General features: G+C 54.5%; 1 protein-coding gene across 3 annotated transcripts in view; it reads left to right on the forward strand.

The window, feature by feature from the left end:
* Positions 1-20927, forward strand: part of PRDM16 (PR/SET domain 16) — a 340177-nt gene that overhangs the window by 276248 nt on the left and 43002 nt on the right. For all 3 annotated transcript variants that reach the window (XM_070385088.1, XM_070385089.1, XM_070385091.1), the window contains exons 4-5: positions 8447-8581; positions 20444-20546. In XM_070385088.1, coding sequence (XP_070241189.1) covers positions 8447-8581; positions 20444-20546 — 238 coding nt within the window. The remainder of the gene's footprint in view (positions 1-8446; positions 8582-20443; positions 20547-20927) is intronic.

The raw sequence follows: 20927 nt of genomic DNA on the forward strand, positions 1-20927 counted from the left end.
GGATGGAGTTAAAGTGAGGCTGGGAGCCGGTCCGGGCTCTGCAGGTGTTGGCCCCATTCAGGTGGTTCAGGCTCAGCCTGAGGTTCTTGCTTTGACCCTGCTGTCCACACAGGAGCCGAAATGCCATCTCGGTGCTCGTAAGAAATGCCCCAGAAAGGGGACTTCCCTGGCAGTCCAGTGCTCGGGACTTCGCCTTCAGGTTCAATCCCTGGTTGGGGAGATAAGATCCCACACATTGCTGTTGTTTAGTTGCTAAGCCGTGTCCAACTCTGTGCAACTCCATGGACTGTAGCCCCCCAGGCTTCTCTGTCCATGGGATTTCCCAGGCAGGAATCCTGGAGTGGGTTGCCATTGACTTCTTCAAGGTATCATCCCAACCGAGGGATGGAACCCTCATCTTCTGCGCTGGAAGATGATTCTTTACCACTGAGCCACGAGGGAAGCAAGATCCCACATTCCTTGTGGACAAAAAAAAAAAACAAAGTGTAAAACAGAAGAACTATTGTAACAAATTCAATAAAGACTTTAAAAATGGTCCGCATCAAAAAAAAAAAAACTTTAAGAAAGAAAGAAGTGCCCCAGAAAGGCCACAGAATTCTTGTGCCACCATCTGCTGCCAGCATTACACTGAAGATAGAGCCTCTGGGCAAAGGTGCCCTCTCGAGTGACCACAGCTCCCCGCCACCCCATGAGGGGAGGGGCCCAGGAAGCCTCCCCTACAGCCCCCAGGTGGCCTGGGTCTATGAGGAGGGCCCCCTCCTGCTGGGAGCTGCAGTCAACCTAGGTCTCCCTGCAGTGACCAGGGCTTTCTCTCTGGGGACACCCCAAAACCTCAGATATTGATGGGAGAGACCCCATACAGGTGGGCAGAGGGACCCTTTTTTAATTAATTTTCATTGGAGTATAGCTGATTGACAGTGTTGTGTTAGTTTCTGTACAGCAAGGTGAATCAGTTACGCATATACATAGATCCACTCTTTCTAGCGTCTTTATTCACACAGGTTATTACAAGATATTGAGTGTATTTCCCTTTGCTATACAATAGGTCCTTATGAGTTATCTATTTTATATATAGCAGTGTGTATTTGTTAATCTCAGACTCCTAGTTTACCCCTCCCCTGTCTTCCCCCCGGTAACCATAAGTTTGCTTTGTGGTGACTGTTTCTGTTTTATAAACAGGCTCATTTGTACTGTTTTTTAGATTCCACATATAAGCAATATCATATGAAACTTGTCTTTCTCTGACTTATTTTACTCAGTACGACTCTCTCCAGTCCATCTACGTCACTGCAAATGGCATCATCTCGTCCCGTTTATGACTGGGTGATATTCCATCGTGTATGTGCACCACATCTTTACCCATCCCTCCTTCAGCGGATGCTTAGGTTGCTTTCATGTCCTGGCTGTTGTAAACAGTGCGGCAGTGAACATTGTGGGCAGAGGGATATTTGAAGGGAGACACCCAAGATGGAGCCTGTTTGCTGAGGGCCCCTCTCCTACCCACTACCAAGGCTGGTTTTTCACTTGGGAGCCCCAGGCAGCCCACGGAAGACTCCTGACTGCCCTGGAGTCTGGGCTTCTTACCCACCTGGCAGACCCAGGAAGGGGCCCTACTTCTGACCAGCACCCTCATCATACTGTAGTGGGCATGCCCCCACCCTGACCCAGCACATTTCTGAAGGACAGTTGAGCAGGTGCCAAGAGCCAAAGAGGCAGCAGATGCCCACTGCCATCCGTGGCCAAAGCTACTTCCCCACAGCACCTGTGCCCTTGAGCGTGGCATAGCTGTGGGCATGGGGCTCTGTTCGGGATGCCTTCACAGAGCTATCAAGGACAAGCCAAGTGTTCTTACAACGTGAGTGCTTGCAAGGAGCCCCAGGTCTCCACAGAAGACAGGAAAGAGGCTATCTAGTTTCAAAGAGGAAACCGAAGCAGGAGCCCAGATAACCCCTGCGTTGTCACATTTAGAGTTTATAATGTCTAGCCTGGAAAGGTAACTATGATCAGAGAGTCTGCCTCCTTCTGGAGCACCCTGGAGGGATGACCACTGAGACCTCCTTGAATCCCCACAGTGACGGGGCACTCTTCCCTTCATGAGGTTCCTTGCCCAGCCCACGGCCTGCCTGTAGGGGCATCTCAGCTGCTGGTCTGAGGTTTCAGCAGACCCCTCCGGTTGCCAATCACCCTGAGGGGCTTCTGTGTCTGAGTGAGTCTCTCATTCATTGATTTCCCTGCAGACTTAAGGGCACTGGTTTCAATCCTCAGTGTGCCTGTTTATTTCTGGTGGGTCAGGACCATGAGCTACGGCCACTGACACAGCCTGCCGTGATGGACGGAACGTGCAAGGAAGAAGCTAAGCCCCCAAACACCCGACTCAGCAGGAGCCCTCTGGGCACACCAAGGGCCAGGGACCCTCAGAACAGCCTGCTCAGCCCTGCGTTCACTGAAGTCCCTCTTCTTGTCCCCTGGGTTCTGTTGGCGAGACCAGGAATGTAAGTCCTGCTCTAGGCCAGGCGATGCTCGGAGTCAGAGTAGAATCTCTGCTTTGCCTCTGTTTTACCCTCCAGTTTTCTGAGATGCACACAGACACTGCTGGGAGAGTTGTACAGGCCCCTGCTGAGGAGGGAAAGAAAAAAAAAAGAGAGGAATAAACTAAGAATCAGATGGAAGGGAAGGAGGAGAGAAGAGAGCCCAGTGTGGTGAGTTCAGCGTTCTGGGCTCCGGGCTGGGTCCATAGCGCTGTGTACCCCGGGAATGTGGCAGCACAGAGTATTGGGGCATTTTGTGGGAGATGGTCTGTGAACCTGAGGAAGCACGGTGGCACCTGGGGGTCGGGATTTTGAGGGGAGAGGCTCTGGAAATCCTGGGGGTACCACCTAGCATTTGGGTATATCAGTGATTCCTGGTCTGGTCTTTGCAGGCATCTGTGGACCCTGAATACAGAGAGTGTGGTTTCTGGGGTCTGGCTCTCAGCGGAGAGGCTCTGCCCACCACTAACAGGAGGAGCTCCCTAGGCAGGGGCCTGGGGCAGCTTCCTAATGGGTTCTGAGCAGCCAGGAAGGAGCAGGCCTGGGAATCTGGCCCCTCGGCCCCTGCGACCTGCTGCTGCACCATCACGGTCCCCCTCCCAGGCACCGGCTTCCTCTGCAGAACCCCCATCTTGGGCTGTGCTGTTGGGACCCTGAGACCAAGACTGTCTGGCCCTTATCCCCCACCACGCATGCCCCACTGCCCCGGAACTGTCCCACAGAGACCACAGTCAGCAGCCGTGCCCTAGGAGCCCCACGCGGCTCCTTCCAAGCACAAGCCCGTGGACACTGGCTCTCTCTACCCACCCCCTTCATGGGCTCAGGACACAGGCTGGTCTCTGTCTTGAAGGAACAGTGTCCATGAGTTACCTGCTCCCCCTGGAAGCACTCCCTCCCTTCCCACTTCCTCCTCCTTCTCCCCCACCCCACCACTACCTTCCTCTCAGCCTGAGCAGGTGGGGCCCAGTGACCCGCCCCCAGGACGCCTGTCTCCTGGGCAGCCGGGTGACCCTGTCCCGCCAGTGCTTGGTCATGTCACCACTGGGCCCGTAATGAGAGTCAGGACGGAGGATTTATGAGCTCATCCAGGCTCCGCGTCCGCACCCGGCAGAGGTGTTTTCAGAAAGCCTTTCCCCCACCTCCTTCCATCAAAAGAATGGACTTTCTGTTCTAGCTACTCGTGGATGCCATAAATCCTGGCATGTGTGTGCATGCGTGTGTGTATGTGTGTGTACGCGTGCACGCGTGCACATGCGGGTGCCTGCGGGCAGGACAGCCCGCACAGCTTGGTGGCTGGACGTGTGGCTCTGAATCAGCTCAAGAAGGTGTCTGGGTGAGAAGGATGAGACCTACCACTGGTCCCAGCACGGGGCTCAGGCCTCTTCTGTGCCAAGTTGCAGTAGCAGAACATGGAGCCGAGGGGCCGGACTCCCAGGCTTGCTCCCTCCTGGCTTCTCAGAACCCATTAGACAGCTGACAACAGACGTGTCCGCATCCTCGCCGGCATGCACACCCCGGACGGGCCCATTAAACGTGAGGGAGCAAGCCCAGCAGCGAGCCCACAGATTCGAAGTGCAGGAAACCTCAAAAGATGTGCAAAAAAAATTGTCAAGGTTAAGAATTTTTCCATGCCTTTGCTTCATACTCGGCCTTTCTGGTGGGGGTGATTTACGAGCTGGGGAAGCTGGTAGGGGGATAAGGGGTGGAGAGGCCAGTGGGGGAAAGCAGGCAGGAGGGCAGCTTTCTTTGGAGGCCCTGGGGCCCCCAAGGCTCAGCCCCAAGCAGCCCAGAGTCAGGCTTCGAGTGCCATCAGGCAGGGGGCCCAGACCCTAGATCTGCAGAGAGACCCCGCCTGAGGCCGTAGCAGCCTCTAGGCCACTGCCCGCCAATGTTGCCCTGGGAGATTTGGGGGTAGGGGGTGGCTGGGCCCTCCCCAGTTCATGAACCAAGCTTGCAGCCTGGACCATGGGCTCTAATGTCACCCACTACTCCTCTGTCCACTTCTACCAGTATTGGCCTCCTGAGACAAGGCCCTGACACAGAGCAAACCAGGCCTTGGGCCCTGCTGAGCTGGACCTTGACGTGTCCTTATGGGCCCTGGAAGGTCTCATTCCTAAACAGGCAGGAGAGGGGACCTGTGGCCACTCGGGCCTGCTTGCTGGGTCCCAGAGCAGACAGGAAGACCCCCTCTCTGACTCCAGACACCATGCAATGAAGGTGGGGGGCCTGGGCTGGGGGCTGCCCTGCTCCAGGGGGCCTCCGCCAGCCTCCACCCAGGAGGTCCACAGTGGTGAGCAGGGGGCAGTGCTGGCTCAGAGAGACCTCAGCCCACTCAGGTGGTAATATGAGCGTCCCAGAGGCCACATCCATGGCTGTGAGGAGAGAAGGGCAGAGACAGAAGGAAAGGAGGCCAAGGGGAGATGGACATCACCACCCATTTCTCCCCATCTGGAGTCAGAAACGGCACAGCCCACCAGGCACAGCCCCAAACAAGAAGCCAGGCCTACAGCCTCCTGCGCACTTGGCCTGAGGCCTGAGCTGGGGCCACTCCTAGGAACATCTCTCTGGTCTGAAACAGAAAAGCAGCAGCTTCCAGATCAGGCTTCTGTCCTCCTGGTCCATCATCCAGGTGTGCCCAGGTGTGCCCTGGTGTGCCCCACAGAGATGAGACTGAGACATGGTCCTGGCAACAGGGGTAGTAAGGCCCACACCACCCAACCTGGTCCTGCATTGGTGCTTTGGGGACCCAAGACCAGGGTTTCTTGTGCCTCCGTGGAGGAAGGTCAGCCTCCCCTGCTACCTCTCAGGGAGGAATGGTTTATTCTCTTTCAGAGGAAGGAGTTAACCAAGACCTCCTCTGTCACCCCAGAAAACCACCTGGGGTGCTCATGAGGGAAAAGGGATCCCTGGACCTTGAGAGGTCTTTAGGAAGTGATAGCCACCCTGTGGTCGTCCAAGTGGTTGAGCTTGGGAACCAGGGAAGTTTCCCAAGAGGGGCTGCTGAGCACACAGGGAAGACACACCAGGAGCTGGGCAGGGGACCTGGAGTACTTGTTGCCTCTGAGCTCTGGGCCCTGCACCCAAGAAGGATGGAGACAGGCTGGAGGCCCTGGAACAGTGTCCACGCAGGGGAGCCACTGGCTGTGTCCACATTCAGACACACTTGAGAGGCCTGTGGATGTTTGGTGAATGTGGGCCGTCACGTGGAGGAGAGATGCCTGCTCCGGGAGGACTGAGAGGGGCTGAGTAGGAGGGAGGATCCTGCCATGTCCTCCTAGGGAGGAAGTGGATTGTCTGGGCGGCCGCAGGGTGTGCAGGCAGAGGTGCGGACTTGCTCCCACGCTCAGGCAGGGCACGGGTATGGGACTGGAGGATGAACCTGGGATCGTCCAGCTGTCCTACAGTGGTGCAGAATCTGCTAGAACCAAGAGTCAATGGATTGTCCTTGATCCGGCCTTCTGGGCTTCTCTGTCCCACCCCCCGTAAGTCCTTTGAGAAATGAAGGGTTAAGCACCATCTCGGGGGTGACAGGAGACACAGGGGTGTGCACGCGATGGTTGCAATGGCTCACAGTGTCATTTACCATCTCTGCATATCCCAGACTGGACCGTGGGCGGCGTGGTGAGGGAGACTGAGAGAAACAGACAGAGACACAGAGAGTTGGCCAGCCCCCACCCGGCCACACCCACCTGTGAAGATGCTGGATGAGGGGCACAGGGATGGAGTGGGGAGGAGCGCGGTGGGGGTCCCTGGGCCTTGGCCAGCCGGCCCCTCTTCCTCCCTGTGATGCAGGGAGGTGGCGGGCGCCTCGCCGAGTGGAGGTGCCACTAACCACAGCTTTGCTTGGTGGGTCTCTTGTGGGTTTCCTGCAGTTGGGGGGGGAGGTAAGAGGAGGGGCCGGCGAGAGGCGTTAGTGCTGGGGGCGGGGTCTCTCCCTGTGGCCTGGGCTCCCTCCCCGAGCCCACAGTGGCCTCCTGGTGTGGCCAAGAGCAGGTCGTGGCCCTTCACCCCTGCAGCCACACTGTCCCAGGCTCTCTGGGCTCTCGCCTTTCTTTCAGAATGAGGCCCATTCGCTTAAAGTCTCCAAAATGGAGAATTATCAGAGTGGAGGCCTCTGGGCTCACAGCCCCGTCCAGGTCCGCTCAGCAGCTGCTCGGAGACTCGTCGTGACTGGGCGGCTGCCATGGGCTCCAAGGGGTGGGGTGTGGTCACACAGAAGGCCTGCAGGTGGGTTCTGGGCCTCCCACAGCAAAGCAGCCTCCCGAAACCTTGCTGACTCACCCGCTGCGCAGGACCCTTGGTCATTTAGAAAGTGTCCATGGACGTTTGGGAGGCATCTGAGCTGTTTATAAAGTGTCCTGATTCTCTGGCCAGAAGTGGGCTTCTCAGGCCTCAGGGGCAGCCTCCCTCCCTTCCCGGGTCCTTACCTATTCACCAGATGGCACTGGGGAGACCCCAGGGAATAGAGGCTGTGGCACCTATATTTAGCCTCCTCAGTTTGTCCCCTGCCCTGACTTCACTGGGTCCTTCTGACACCTGCTCCTATCACACCTGCCCACCTGAACACATCTGCCCACCCACCTGAATGCACCTGCCCACCTGGACACACTGACCACCTGGATACCCTTGCCTACCTGGACACCTCTACCCACCTAGACATCCCTGCCTACCTGGACTCACTTGCCCACCTGAATAATCCTGCCCACCTGGACACTCTTGCCAACATGGACACACACACCCATCTGGACACCTCTGCCCACCTGGACACTCCTGCCTACCTGGACACACCTGTCCATCTAGACAATCCTGGACACCCCTGCCCACCTGAACAATCCTGCCCACCTAGACAATCCTGCCCAAATAAATTATTCTGCCCACCTGGACACCCCGCCAACCTAGACAATCCTACCCACCTGAATTATCCTGCCCACCTGGACACCCCTTGCCCAGCTAGACATCCCTGCCCGTCAGAACACCTACTTCTGCTCCTCAGTGTAGTGGTGTCCTCAGCCCCACCCCCTCTCCTCCTAGCCTCCCAGCCCAGCTGCCCAGAAAGCTCGCCCACAGTACCACTGGGCTCCACGGCTCTGGATCTCTGAGCAGGCACTGATAGAGCAGGCGGGAGGGACTCTGTTTACATTTCCCACCTCAGGGCCCGGTAGCTTCAGGGAGGCCCCCCTCAGCAGGGCCAGCAGTCAGGTCTTCTGGGCGATGGCCTGCTTGGAGCTGCACGTGCTGGAGAAGCACCCTGCCTCTGCCTGTCAGAAGCATGTTCAGAGAACACAGCAACAACAAAGCACCTAACGCGGGTCGAACCCGCGGGGCCTCTGCAGGCAGGGCGTCTGCAAGCCCCTGGTGTCAGGTGGAAACTTCCACTTTTAAGAAAACCCAACGGTTCTCCTTCTTGCAGGCTGCTGTGAACACGCACGCTTGCACACATGCGCACACAGGCACACACGCGTGCGCACAGCACGTGCACAGAGATGCGCCTGCAGCCACACCCCAACCACACCTTCACCTTCGAGATCGCTCATCTCCAGCCCACACCCCGTGCTCTCAGCAGAGGGCTCTGCTCTCGGACACAGCGGCCTCTGCTTTCTCACATGTGGGGCGGCTCACTGGGGAGTTTTTGCAGCCCCGGTGGCACTTTTATGGCTCTGCCAGGGCAGTGATCTACTCGGTGAGAAAGACAGGGCCATCCTCCTACCTCTGCACTGGGCTCCCTCCCGGAGGGATGGCGGGCTGGGTGGGCCGAGTGCCTCGCCAATGCCCGGAGGGTCGGCTGATGTCCAGTGGCTGAAGAGCCTTCCTCCTCTAAGCCCCAGCGGTGACTTCTCCCACTGGGCAAACACAGAGTGCGTCGGCCCTAGCACACAGGATGCCTCTGAGCTTTCTTGGTTCTCTCTCTTGCCCGGCAGATCTCCGAGGACCTGGACGGTGGGAAGCTCTGTGTGGATGCTCAGCACTCCGGGGCTGGCAGCTGGCTCAAGTACATCCGCGTGGCATGCTCCTGTGACGACCAGAACCTCACCATGTGTCAGATCAACGAGCAGGTAGGTCCGGGCTCGCACGGAGCCTTGTCCTTGGGGCCTTGGTACCGAGGCGGTCGGGAATGCGGGAGCCGAGGTGAAGGGTTAACTGCGCCTCTGCCAAGCCCATCCTGCAGCGGGGGCGGGGAGGGCTACTTGACACTTGGCCAGTGCTGAGTTTCCGGGAACTTGGTGACACCCCACGAATGCCTTTGCCCCATGGCCTCGCCTGGGGCTGATGGGGCCTGAGAGCCGAAGATGACGGTTTATGGGAAGAAACGTGGCCAGGAGCAGGCAAGGACAGAAACCACAGGGTCCACGTTCTAACAAATGTCACCCATGTGAGAGAAGTGGAGAACCAGACCCCTCTGCTTGAGAGTCGTGTCTGAATGGCTGTTCATCCCAGCTGCCTGGAAGGGTTCCACACTTGCCGTCTGGAAGGCTGAGAAGAGACCCCAGCTGCCCAGAGGTCCCCAGAATCGCTGCGACAGCATAGCCAGCCTGCAGAAGTGACCAGCCACATTTTGCACAAATCCTGGCCCTGCTAGAAGCCAATTGATGTTTTTCCTGAGATGCATGGTCTGGGCTTCTGTGCCTGTCCCACCAGAGCTAAGGAACTCTTCGGCTTCTGCTGCTGCCCCCAGGAGGTAGAAGACCCTCTTGGCATGCTGGATCCTTACCGCTTCATGTCCATGCTGGTCCTGGGCTGCAGGCATCCAGTCTCAGGAACCAATCAAGACAGAAGATGCCACGTGGAGTTTCTACTATGAAGACAATGTGTCCCCGGCTCTGGAAGCACTTAGTCCATGTTTTCATCACAAGTTTGCAAGTGGCCCCCAGAGACCCTGCTCGGAGCCAGGCCCTTCGGACCACGCTTTCACCAAGTCCCCAGAGTAAGTCTTCCTCAAGATGCCTGGGGGCCCATCCCCATCCATCACAGGAGTTTGCTTTTGCCTCTGTTTTGGGGTTACCCATGAGATTTCATTTGCAAAAAAAGGGTTCCATTGCTTTAAAAAATGTCTGTGGAGACCACATAACAGAGGATGCAGCTTCAAGTCATCTGTGCAAACTCTTAAAAGCCATTTGAGGCTCCTCACTCTAGAGGAAAAAAAATTTGCACCAAGAAATGCAGAGACCTCACACCCAGGAGGCCCCAGGACCTACACGGATTGCTAGGCAACTCGCCCTCATCTCCTCAGCCCCTTTCCCGGCCATGCGGGCTCAGCCTGGACTGAGCAGCTCTTCCTCCCTCTGGTAGATACGATCTGGTGAAGCTCAGATCCACCTCTACCATTGAGATGTCTACAGCTTCCACTGGGAACCCAATGTTCTGAAAATAAGTAATTTTTAAATTACAAAATATATTGCTGAAAGAAAACAAAAGAACCGTCATAAAAATTAGCACAGTACTTAAAAAAAAGACACTTTTTCTCCTTCTAGATGAGCATAAAATGTAAGCGAAGGAGAATTAGGTTTAAGGTGCATGGAAAGATGGTCCTTCCTTTGGCCTTTCCTTGCAGAGAGCATGGATCCTTGGTCATGTGTCTGGGAGCCGAGGGGCAGTGGGGAAAAAAAAAAAACCACCAGGAGGCCAGGTCCAGCCAGGACTGCACTTCTGTGAGATACAGAATAAAATAGTGAAGGATCCAGATTTTCTATTTAAAAATAAATAAATGTTAGTTAGAGTGTCTGAACCAAATTTAAGCCATGAAGTAAATATCTTTATGTGGCAAGCTTCTGAAAAAGCAAGCAGACGTATTGTCTGTTCTCAAAGAGAAGTCTGTCTTCCGACATCTTTGTTTTATTATTAATATTTTAGGTTAGCTTTTATTTCAGCTCCATGTAGGGTCCAGATGGAATTCACTGCCTTGCAGCAAACTTTTTCCTTTGTCAGGACCAGCAGACAGGAATACCCTTAACTCAGAGATTCCCTTTCACTTCATCCCACTTTTGTCCCCTCAATGCTTCCCATTCCAAAGCTCCATCCCACAGTCAAAAACACACCTGATTCTAATACTTCAACCCAATGTGACATCAAAATTTCATCCTCGCCTGCTGGATGTTTTGAACAGCCTAAAAGTGGGAGATTCATTATCTCCACTTCAGCTCACAGACTCAGAGAGGACATGGGTACACATTTAAGCAGACACAACAGTGAAGTGGCCTGAAGCAGCAAAAATTTCCCTGCCTGGGGCCTTTCAAACCCTCCATCCTCCGATAGAGAGAGGAGCCCTCCGCCAGGCCTCCATGGCCCATGGTGGGTGGTTCCTGCTATTACTGGGCAACCAATGTCCCCATCTGAAAACCTAGCTGTGTGGCTGTGGCCTCCAGACACCTAGGAAGGCAGAGGCCAAGAGGCACAAGGAGGCGGCCACATCTCAGATCTCAAAGGAAAATGGGTAATTTGTGGGACGTAATTTTCCTGAGAAATAATACAAACAATTTTAAATTCTCATAATGATAGGAAAGGGCTTCCCTGATGGCTCAGATGGTAAAGAATCTGCCTGCAATGCGGGAGACCCGGGTTCGATCCCTGGTTTGGGAAGACCCCTGGAGAAGGGAGCAGCAAACCACTCCAGGATTCTTGCCTAGAGAATCCCATGCACAGAGGAGCCTGGCGGGCTATAGTCCACAGGGTTGCAAAGAGTCGGACACGACTTTGTGACTCACACGCGCGCACACACACACACACATACTAGATTTCAAACTGTTCAGTAGTCAGTCTCTTGAAACCCGGCTTTCTCTCCCCTGGGACAGCCACGTGGCCCAGCAGAAGGGCTTCCGTCCCCCAGTCCCGTCCAGTGGAAGCTCAGCTCACTGCAAAGGGACCGACGTGACCCTGTGTGGAGCTGGAGTAAAACCATCCCTGAAATATTAATAATAAAACAAATAATTTTGAAGACAGGCTTCTCTTTGAGAAGGAAACATTACACGGTATTAATGGGGTTTCTCGGATTGCCCTAATCCCAAGAGTTTCCACCAGGATTTCCTGGCACTTAGGAACCCCTACATATGCACACACGCACACACAAACATACACACACGCACACATACACAGAGACACACTGAAGGGAACAACTTCCCTCTCTCTCCCCCTCACCCCTAACCCACCCTCACACCTGTACAGGACATCACCTCCCAACACAGCACAGACACGGAAGGGAAGGCACCCAGACTGAAGATCTGAGATCCATGAAAACAGCTTCAGGGTTTCCAGGTGGTATTCGGTAGAGAAATCACTTCGGTCAGAAAAGTTCTAACTTGACCCATGACCTGAACCCCAATGTCCAGAAGTCCAGGGGGACCAGGCAGGAAAGAGTCACTTAAGGAGAAAGTTCCCAAAGCTGCAGCAGCCAGAGGACTTGAGGCAGCTCTTCATGGGCCTCCTGGATGGTCTCCAGTCCTCTGGAGACAGCCACACAGGGGCAGTGGGCTGAGGTTAGGGGTCTTGACACCCTCAGTCCAGCAAGGTCTCTGCTGGCATCCAGATGGGCTGTGGGGACAGATGCAGCCTGCATGCCCCGTGTGGTTCTGAGAGGGTGGTGGGCCCTCCAGCTGCTTTGAGAGTGCTGAGGGAGCCCAGACGCTGGGCAGTGCATCCCCCACCGGACAGACCCCTTCTGTCCGGCCAGGCCTCGTCCTTCCCAGACACTCAGGCTCCTGACCATATGCTCCCCACCCAGCCATGGAGCTGCAGGGGCAGGGCTCAGAGCCCTTCACCAAGTCCTTTTCTGCACCCCTCTTGGAGCCCTGAGGCTCTCAGTGGTCTCTGCCCCACCGGACCTAGGGAGAGGTGACCAGCCCGTCCCTCCACTCTGTTCCCCAGGCACCACCCTCGGCACCAGCTCCTCCATGGAGCTCTAGATGGGGGCAGCCCTAGGCAGCAAAGGCCACTGCTGCTGCTGCTGCTGCTGCTAAGTCACTTTAGTCATGTCCAACTCTGTGCGATGCCATAGACGGCAGCCCACCAGGCTCCCCCGTCCCTGGGATTCTCCAGTCAAGAACACTGGAGAGGGTTGCCATTTCCTTCTCCAATGCATAAAAGTGAAAAGTGAAAGTGAAGTCTCTCAGTCGTGTCCGACTCTTAGCGACCTCATGGACTGCAGCCTACCAGGCTCCTCTGTCCATGGGATTTTCCAAGGCAAGAGTACTGGAGTGGGGTGCCATTGTCTTCTCCGGCAAAGGCCACAGGGGCCTTGAATTTCTCCCTGCACCCAGCCTATCACCTAAAGGTGACCCACAGGCAGTCCTGAGGCCACACGAGCTTTGGGGTGGCCCGGCTGCCAGGAACAAAACATCCACAGCAGACAGCTGTGGGGGAACAAGTTTCTCTCTGTGATTTTGGGGGGTGGTCAGACCACAGCATAGAACCCGGGGTGCCTGGTTCACCTTCCCAGCTTAGCAGGAGTGGAAGGCAAGGATCCCTTGGTGCCTTGATTCACCTGGGAGGCAAGACCCTCGCCCACCCTCCCCAGGGACTTCGCAGCCCTCCCCTGCCCCTAGCATCCTCCAACTCCCACTTTTCTTTTTGGAATCGAGACCCTCAGATCTCCCTTGGGTGGCTCTTTCTCCCACCGTGATAAGCAAACAAGTTGGTTTCAGATGTCTCAGGAGACACGGACAGGATCTGTTCTTGGATTTGTTTTATGTATTTATTTTATTAATTTATTTATTTTGGCTGTGCTGGGTCTGCGGTGCTGTGCACAGGTTTTCTCTAGTTGCGGCGAGTGGCGGCTTCTCTCTAGCTGTGGTGTGCGGGCTTCTCATCGTGCTGGCTCCTCTTGTTGTGGAGCATGGGTTATAGGCACTTGGGCTTGGGTATTTGCAGCACTGGGTTCCACAGCCGCGGCTCCAGAGCATAGGCTCGGTAGTTGTGGTGCGTGGGCTTAGTTACTCCTCAGCATGTGGAATCTTCCTGGACCAGGGATCAAACCCGTGTCCCCTGCATTGGCAGGTGGATTCCCAACCCCTGGACCACCTGCGAAGTCCTGCATTTGTTTTAGTGATAAGAAAGAAAACAAGCGCTTGGAAATAAAGTGCCCTCCAGAGCAAGCAAAGGCCAGAAGAGGCCTGCACACAGCCCAGCTCCTTCTCCTGTTCCCACATCACCTCGACAGAGCAAGGATGTTGGTGGCCGGATGTCAGGTGGCCGATGAGGCTGAAGATGGTGCAACATGATACTGGGGTCACTTGCACACACTGGGGAGCACGACTCAGGGGCTGGACCCCCAGCACACCTCGGAAGGGCTGCGAGGTCCGCACTGCACCCCAACCCACCCGGGCTGGCCAGCCAGGCATCAGGAAAAGCCACCACCACCAGCACATTCTGGGAGAGGCAAGGGTCCGCATCTCCCCAAAGCGAAAGCAGACAAAGGCTAATCTCCTTCACAGAGCGTGTTAAAACAATGCCATTTTATTAGTGGATGCCCATCCTTCAGAGCCGGCACTTAGAGGACGAGAACCCAGGGTTTCCAGGCAAAGCTCAAAGCGTGTTCTTTTGCTTTCGTTCTGCCCTGACTTGGAGTAGCCCCCTCTCCACTGCCCACCCCCGTGTCAGGGTTAGCGGTCTGCCAGGGCTGGGATTCTAAACGATGGCTGTGCCGTGCCTACTGCCCTGCTCTGCCCTGGTCGTGGAAGGCCCATCCCTCCCTCCACGGCGTTTAAATTAAAAACGGATTGGCCGTTTCAATGGTAGCTTCCAAACAATTAGATACAATTTTCCCTTCGAAAATTAGAAAGATGAGGAATTCATTTTAACACTTTTTAAATTTGCAAAAGACTTACTTAAAAAATAGAGCAAATTATTTTGCATCAGAAAACCATTGCATTTTTACTCCCCAGAGCACACTGACCATCTCTGGGGCAAAGAATAAGGTATCAATTCACAGTACCCGTTATCATTTTCCAGAACCTATATTTTTTCCCTCTTAATTAAGTGGAAGTGAATATACTTTATTAGAAGAAGCCACTTAAGTATGATGAAGACAATTTATGACCTGTAATTTATATTTATATTTTTTAAAATCTAGCTAACTGTATATTATATATTTTTATATTATATGTGAATGTGATAATTTATAGATAATAAATATATACATAACATCCAGGTACAAACCGTACAACTAAGAAAGAGAGGGGTATACAGATAACTTTTAATGTTGAGCTGCTGGGAAGGTGACAGAATACATATATAAAGGCAGAAAGTGAAGATTTAGGCACAGGCTGCTCCTGCCACACACAGGAAGAGAGGGACATGGCAAATCCAGGGGTGACAAGCCGCCTCCCCTCTCTCAGCCAGAGGAAGGGATCGTCTGCTCGTTCCTAGAGCCTGCGGGTGGTAACAAACCCCAAGCAATCAGCGCCGGCCCCTTCCTTTTCTGTCCTGAAACAGCCAGGCAGGCAAAGGGAAATAAAGACCTGCCCACACTCTCAGCAGCTCCAAACACTTGCTTCCCAGCTTCATTCTGGAGCATCACCTGGGCTGTTTCTTAAAATCCAAAGCTAACCCCTGTGCCAGCCTCAGGTCTCTGGTATCCACAACTTTCTCCGCGAGAGAGGGTCGGCGTTTGGAGACAGCAAGCAGTGAGGAAACACGGTGACGCCTACCAAGGTCTTGAGGCAGTAAGAGTGCCGGCCTCACCACCTTGCGGAGCCCGGAAAAATGCCCAGGGATAACCCTCGGTCCAGCGTCCTCCCTCTGAAGGCAGACTGGCAACTGGGTGAATTTGCTATTCAGCAAGATCTCGGAGCAATTCAAATTCCCCTTGCTGTGTGCTTCTCTCATGAAAAGCCCCTTGTATGCCATGCGAAAGCCTTCACAAATTCAAGCACAAGTGAATTCCGAAATCCAGGAAGGAGAGCGCTTAATTTTTTTTTTTTTAAGATAAGCACCTATATATTACTCAAATACGCCTTTAAAGTTTCTCAAACTGATCGGGGGTGGGGAGTGGAGTGGGGGTGGAAACAAAGGGCAGTTCGCTTATCACTTTCATGATTTTCATTTGCTCCTGGAAGGGGAGAGCTGTGGCCTGTATTCAATATACTGGCTGGTGGTCTGCAATCTAGTCCTTTCTACCCAGTGTAGGTCAGATGGAGTTTTTCACCTACTTAAATTTTAAAATTCTAAGATTAAGGTGGAATGAAAATTGTGGAACTTAAAGTCTTTGTGTTTGAAAATAGTACCTGTTCTTGCAAAACTGACTTGGTATTAAAAACAAACTTAAGGAACACTAAGGAGAAAATACACCCAAACTGTCTGCCATTATCGATTTGAAATATTTCTTTGTCTTAAAGAATGTTGTTGGAAGAAAAGAAAATGATGTTCATTTTCTTATGAACGTGGCCCATACTGAATCCAGTTTTTCTCCGTCAATTTCTGTCTTTTGTTGAGAACGTGGCCATGTATTTGTCCCAGCTCCGTTCACCTACAAGGAGCCGTCTCTTTGTGTCCAGAGATTGTAAAAGGGTCAGGCTAAACACAGTTAGAATCCCAAGGCCCCCTTGTTGGTGTCGGCCGCCCATGTTCAATCAGGTCTCGCCGTTGCAAAGAGAACTGAGATGCTGAACAAGGTCTTAACTCGGGATCAGTTCTGTTTGGCATTGTTATTTTTTAAAGCCGTTTAGAGCAGACATTTATTGGCGCTAGTAAAGTCAGCTGTTGCTGTGGTTTCCTCCGCTCTCAGACTCTGAAACCAGACAGAAAATTCCGCCTTGCCACACGATCCAAGGACCGAGACGGTTACACGGTGCTGGGGACGCCACTGTTCAGAGACAAGCCTGGGTACCCAGATGCCAACCTGTAAACAAAGGCAGGTCTGCTCTGAGCCTGGGAAGCAGAGTATCAGAGACCAGTGTTCTTTCTTCCTGGGGGCATAGGCTTCTGTTTCCCTCTTGTGAAAATCCTTAAGACTCAGCCCATCCTTGAAGCCCAGTTAACCCTGGGGTCTGAATATGTCCCACCAAGGGGCACACAATGAAAGGCTGGGGATAAACCAACTTCAGGAATGTTTAAGGGACTGCAATAATAATTTGGTTTCCAGGTGGCTCAGTGGTAAAGAATCTGCCTGCCAATGCAGAGGATGCGGGAGACGTGAGGTTGATCCCTGGGTCAAGAAGATCCCCTAGAGGAGGAAATGGCAACCCACTCCAGTATTCTTGCCTGGAAAATCCCACAGACAGAGGAGCCTGGCGGGCTACAGTCCATGGGGTGGAAAAGGAGTCGGACACAACTAAGCACACACAGAGTAATAATTTATCACCGGCAGAGAAGGGAAGGGGCCGGCGGCACAGTAACTGCACAGCTTGTGCCCTAGCAGTCAGGAGACTCAGTCCCACCTAAGCCCCGCCTTAGTCCCAGGAAGTCACCCGACCCCGCAGACCAGGAAGATAAGGCCTTTGTGCTGCTGGGAACAGGTCGTAAAAGTGCCTGCCGCCTTTGTGTGTTCCAGGGCGGATCCGCGGAGCACGGTGCTCTTAGCCAAGGCAAGGCGGACCGGCTGAGTTTTGAAAAGTTCGTGCGCTTTCCCCGTTCGCAGCTGCGCCCCTTCCTCCAGGTGGAGGCAGGTCGGGGACACCCGCTGCCGCTAGTCCGGCCGCAGGCTCTGCGATCAACTCTAATAGCTATTAACTCAGTCTAGCCGCTCTAGTCCCGGCGGCCCGGGCCGACTGCTCGCCCGCTGCGTGTCCGGCGCTCGCGCCCCCTCCAGGCGCCGGGGCCACCGTCTGTCCCGAGGAGCGGGACTGGGTAGGGGGCGCCCGCCGCACACGGAACTGCTTTTCTTTCCGGCGCGCTAGACCCCACCGGCTGGGAAGGGTCGGTTCCCTCCAAGGGGGTCCGAGGACTGAGTCCGCAGCTCTCGGAGCTGGGACGGGGTAGGGGTGCACAGTGGGGTGGGAGAGAGGAGCTAGAGGGCGTCTCAGAAGATCTGGAAGTCCTGGAGGGCGGGCAGGAGGCGAAAGGCGTTGGGGATGAGACCGGAGTAGACTCCCAGTTCGGAGGTGGGAGGGGGATGTCTGCAGGTCCCGGGCTCTTGGAGGGGTTCGGGGCAGGGAGGGGAGGGAGTCCAGCGATCCTAGAAGGCGGGTGGGGTCCCCCGGGAGGGGGGATTACGGGTCCTGGAAGGGTGGGTGGCCCTCAAAAGGGGTCGGAGGGGGACGCAGAGCCGGAGGCCGAGGCGGGGCGGTGAGCCGCGTCAGCCCCGGAAGCCCGGCGGGAGCAGAAGTCCAGCATCTGGGGACACAGGTCAGAGCGCGCCGTCGGCCTCTCATGTTCCCGGCCCTCACGGGGCGCAGGCCTAGCCGGGGAGGATGCTGCGGGCGGGTCCACATTGCCCTCTAACGGAGACCCTCGGGAAGCCACCGGCCGTCGGCCGGCGCCAGCCTGCACGCAGCAACACAGCGGCCGGCGGGCGCATTAAGCCTGCACTTGCTGGATGCGCTGACTCACCGCTGGGATGAGAGTGCGATTACGCCTGTGTATTAATAAGCCGTGACTCCCAGAGGTGGGATGGGTCAAGGGCTCATCTCGGCTTTGTTCCAGCATGAGATGCACTTCGGGTCTGATTCTAAAATACAGTGGCTGGAGTCTGACTTTAAAAACAAACAATTATTTCAGCCACTGTGTAATTTCTTTTAAACTTTATATTTTGTATTGGAGTCTAGCCAATTAACAATGTTGTGATAGGTTCAGGTGGACAGTGAAGGGATTCAGCCATACATACACATATATCCATTCTCCCCTAAACTCTCCTCCCAGCCAGGCTGCCAGGTGACAGTTGAGCAGAGTTCCATGTGCTGTATGTACAATAGGACCTTACTGGTTATCCATTTTAAAGTTAGCAGTGTGTGCATGTCCATCCCAAGTTCCCTAACTATCCCTTTCCCCCCTCCTTCACCCCTGAACACCATAAGTTCTTTCTCTAAGTCTGTGAGCACTGTGTAATATTTTAGATAAAACAATACAAAACTGGGAGTTTAATAGCAATTGATTTAACTACAGAAGGTAATATGGTACAGTTTCTGTGCTGTGCTCAGTCGTGTCCGATGCTTTGTGGCCCCAGGGACTGGAGTCCACCAGGCTCCACTGTCCATGGGATTTCCCAAGCAAGAATACTGGAGTGGGGTGCCACTTCCTACTCCAGGGGATCTTCCCAACCCAGAGATTGAACCCACATCTGTGTCTTCTGCACTGGCAGAAAGATTCTTTACCACTGTGCCACCTGGGAAGCTTAGTCTCCATTTTAAAAATCTCATCCTTATTTTAGCGACGTGCCAGGGAATAGTTGCCAAATGAAATTACTAGCAAGTATGTATTGTTAAGATGTCTGTACATGTGTCCTTCTACGGGTTACATTCCACCATCCACATGTTCAGCAGGGAATTTGGGGACACCATGTGGCTCTTTGTCCCTTTGAGAGCACATTGGTGTCATTCTGGAGTTAGTTGAAACTGGTGATCTGTGAGGGCATCCACAGCTGGACTTGGACTAGGGAGAAGGGAAAAGGGCCCCACAAAAGGGGGCAAACTCAGCCTTCCAGATGTCTCCCCGGGGCATGGGGGGAGGTGAGCGGGCAGTGCCCAGGTCAGCCCCCCGGTACCTGAACCGTGCCCAGCCCAACGCCCAACCTCCAGAAGCTGCTGAAGAACCTCAGGCAGGAATGGCCTGGAGAAGCCTCCGCCCCCCAGGTCTCCCCAGGCAGATGGACTGGCCTCAGATCCTTCCCTGGCCTCCCAGCCAGTCCTGTGACCAAGCCTTAGCACTCCTGGAAGTGCCTTGGTTACTGTGCTCTGAAGAGAAACCGGACATGGCACGCCCTGGACTGCGATGTCGAGGGAGTGGCGTGGGAGGCAGTGGACTGGTCTAACAGAAGTGCAGCCTGCCGTCTGGCATTTCCAGATTTAAGATTCAGGGTTCCTGGCGTCAGCGCTGCCCTCATGAGAGTGGGCACCCCACCCAGAGGAGCTGGTTCCCTGGGATCCAGGGAGGGCAGGGGCCCTGGGCAGGGGCTGGCAAAGGCAAGGAAGGCCTCAGTCTCTCCCAGAGCCTCCCAGGCTGTTGGAGCCTGGTCCCTGGGCCTCATCCCAGACGACGCTGGTCATGCTGCCCTCCTGAGTAGCTGGAGTTTTCCAGATCATGGCCACCACCCACCTTGCAGCTGGTGCTTTTTCAGGGGACACCTTGGCAAGCTACGGGGCTGCTCAGAGTATTGACGCTGGACGCTCGTCCAGTCAGAGCTTGCTTCAGGCTACACACTCTACCCCGAGACCCACCTGACCCCTCTCTGTTTTCAAGCTATCCCTGATCTCAGGCACCCACAGCTGCTGGACCAAGCTTGTAGCTGGCGCGGGCTCCCCTCTACCTCCCTCTGTGGGAGACATGCACACTCATCTGAGACTCACACCTGCCGACCTGGCACACGGGACCGCTGTCTGTCTTCATGGTCACTTTCATAAACATCCAAACCCACATTCAAGGGTGAAGACCCCACCCCGGCCCCAGACAGCAGAGAGTGTCTTACATACATATTGACAAAAGGAACCAGGCTCCACTTCTGATGAAAGGAGCCGCTCTCACTACCTGATATTTCCTGCTAGGACCCGCCCTGCTCGGGAACTTCGGGGCTAATCCTCACCCATTTCCTTTTGCACCCCCTTTATCCAAAATCTGGATCAAACTAGCTAAAAATAGACTCTAGTCCTCCTGTGAGTATCCTGCCAAGTTCCAAAGGGGAACCTCTTAGCAGCAATTAGAAGGCAGGTCAAGGGCCCAGCGGGGCAGGCTCCCCAATGAGCAGTGTCAATGGCGTGCGGGCCGGGTGTGCACGATGTGGCTTTTAAAGCAGCCAGGCCGACAATGCTGACCCTTTCTCTCTGGTTTCTCCATCCTAGATTTATTATAAAGTCATTAAGGACATTGAGCCAGGAGAAGAGCTGCTGGTCCATGTGAAAGAAGGCGCCTACTCTCTGGGGGCGGTGCCTCCCAGCCTGGATGGTAAGCCCCCACCCACAGGAGCAGAGGCCTGGTGCTCCATCACTTGGGGTTCCCCAGCTGCTGCCCATGGTCCAGCCCCCAGGCCCCAGATGGGCAGAACCAATTCCTCCCAACAACTTCTCAACCTGAGCACTTTGCTTTCTCCTTCCTTGTGTTACGGGGGCCACAGCCTGAGTTCAGACAGGACTTGCGACAACACGACATGCTGCCTGACATCTCTGTAGTGGGAGAGTCCTAGGGGCTCTTTTTAAACTGTATAATTATCATTAGCAGCAGCAGTATACTCCCTGCAAGACTTAAACAAAAAGACCCATTTCACAGCTTGGAAACATTCACCCCCTAGAGCTCTGTGCCAGAGGAGAGTCTCAGTCTCAGTTAAGA

The sequence above is a fragment of the Bos mutus genome, chromosome 16 (assembly GCF_027580195.1).
Source record: "Bos mutus isolate GX-2022 chromosome 16, NWIPB_WYAK_1.1, whole genome shotgun sequence".
Lineage (NCBI taxonomy): Eukaryota > Metazoa > Chordata > Mammalia > Artiodactyla > Bovidae > Bos > Bos mutus.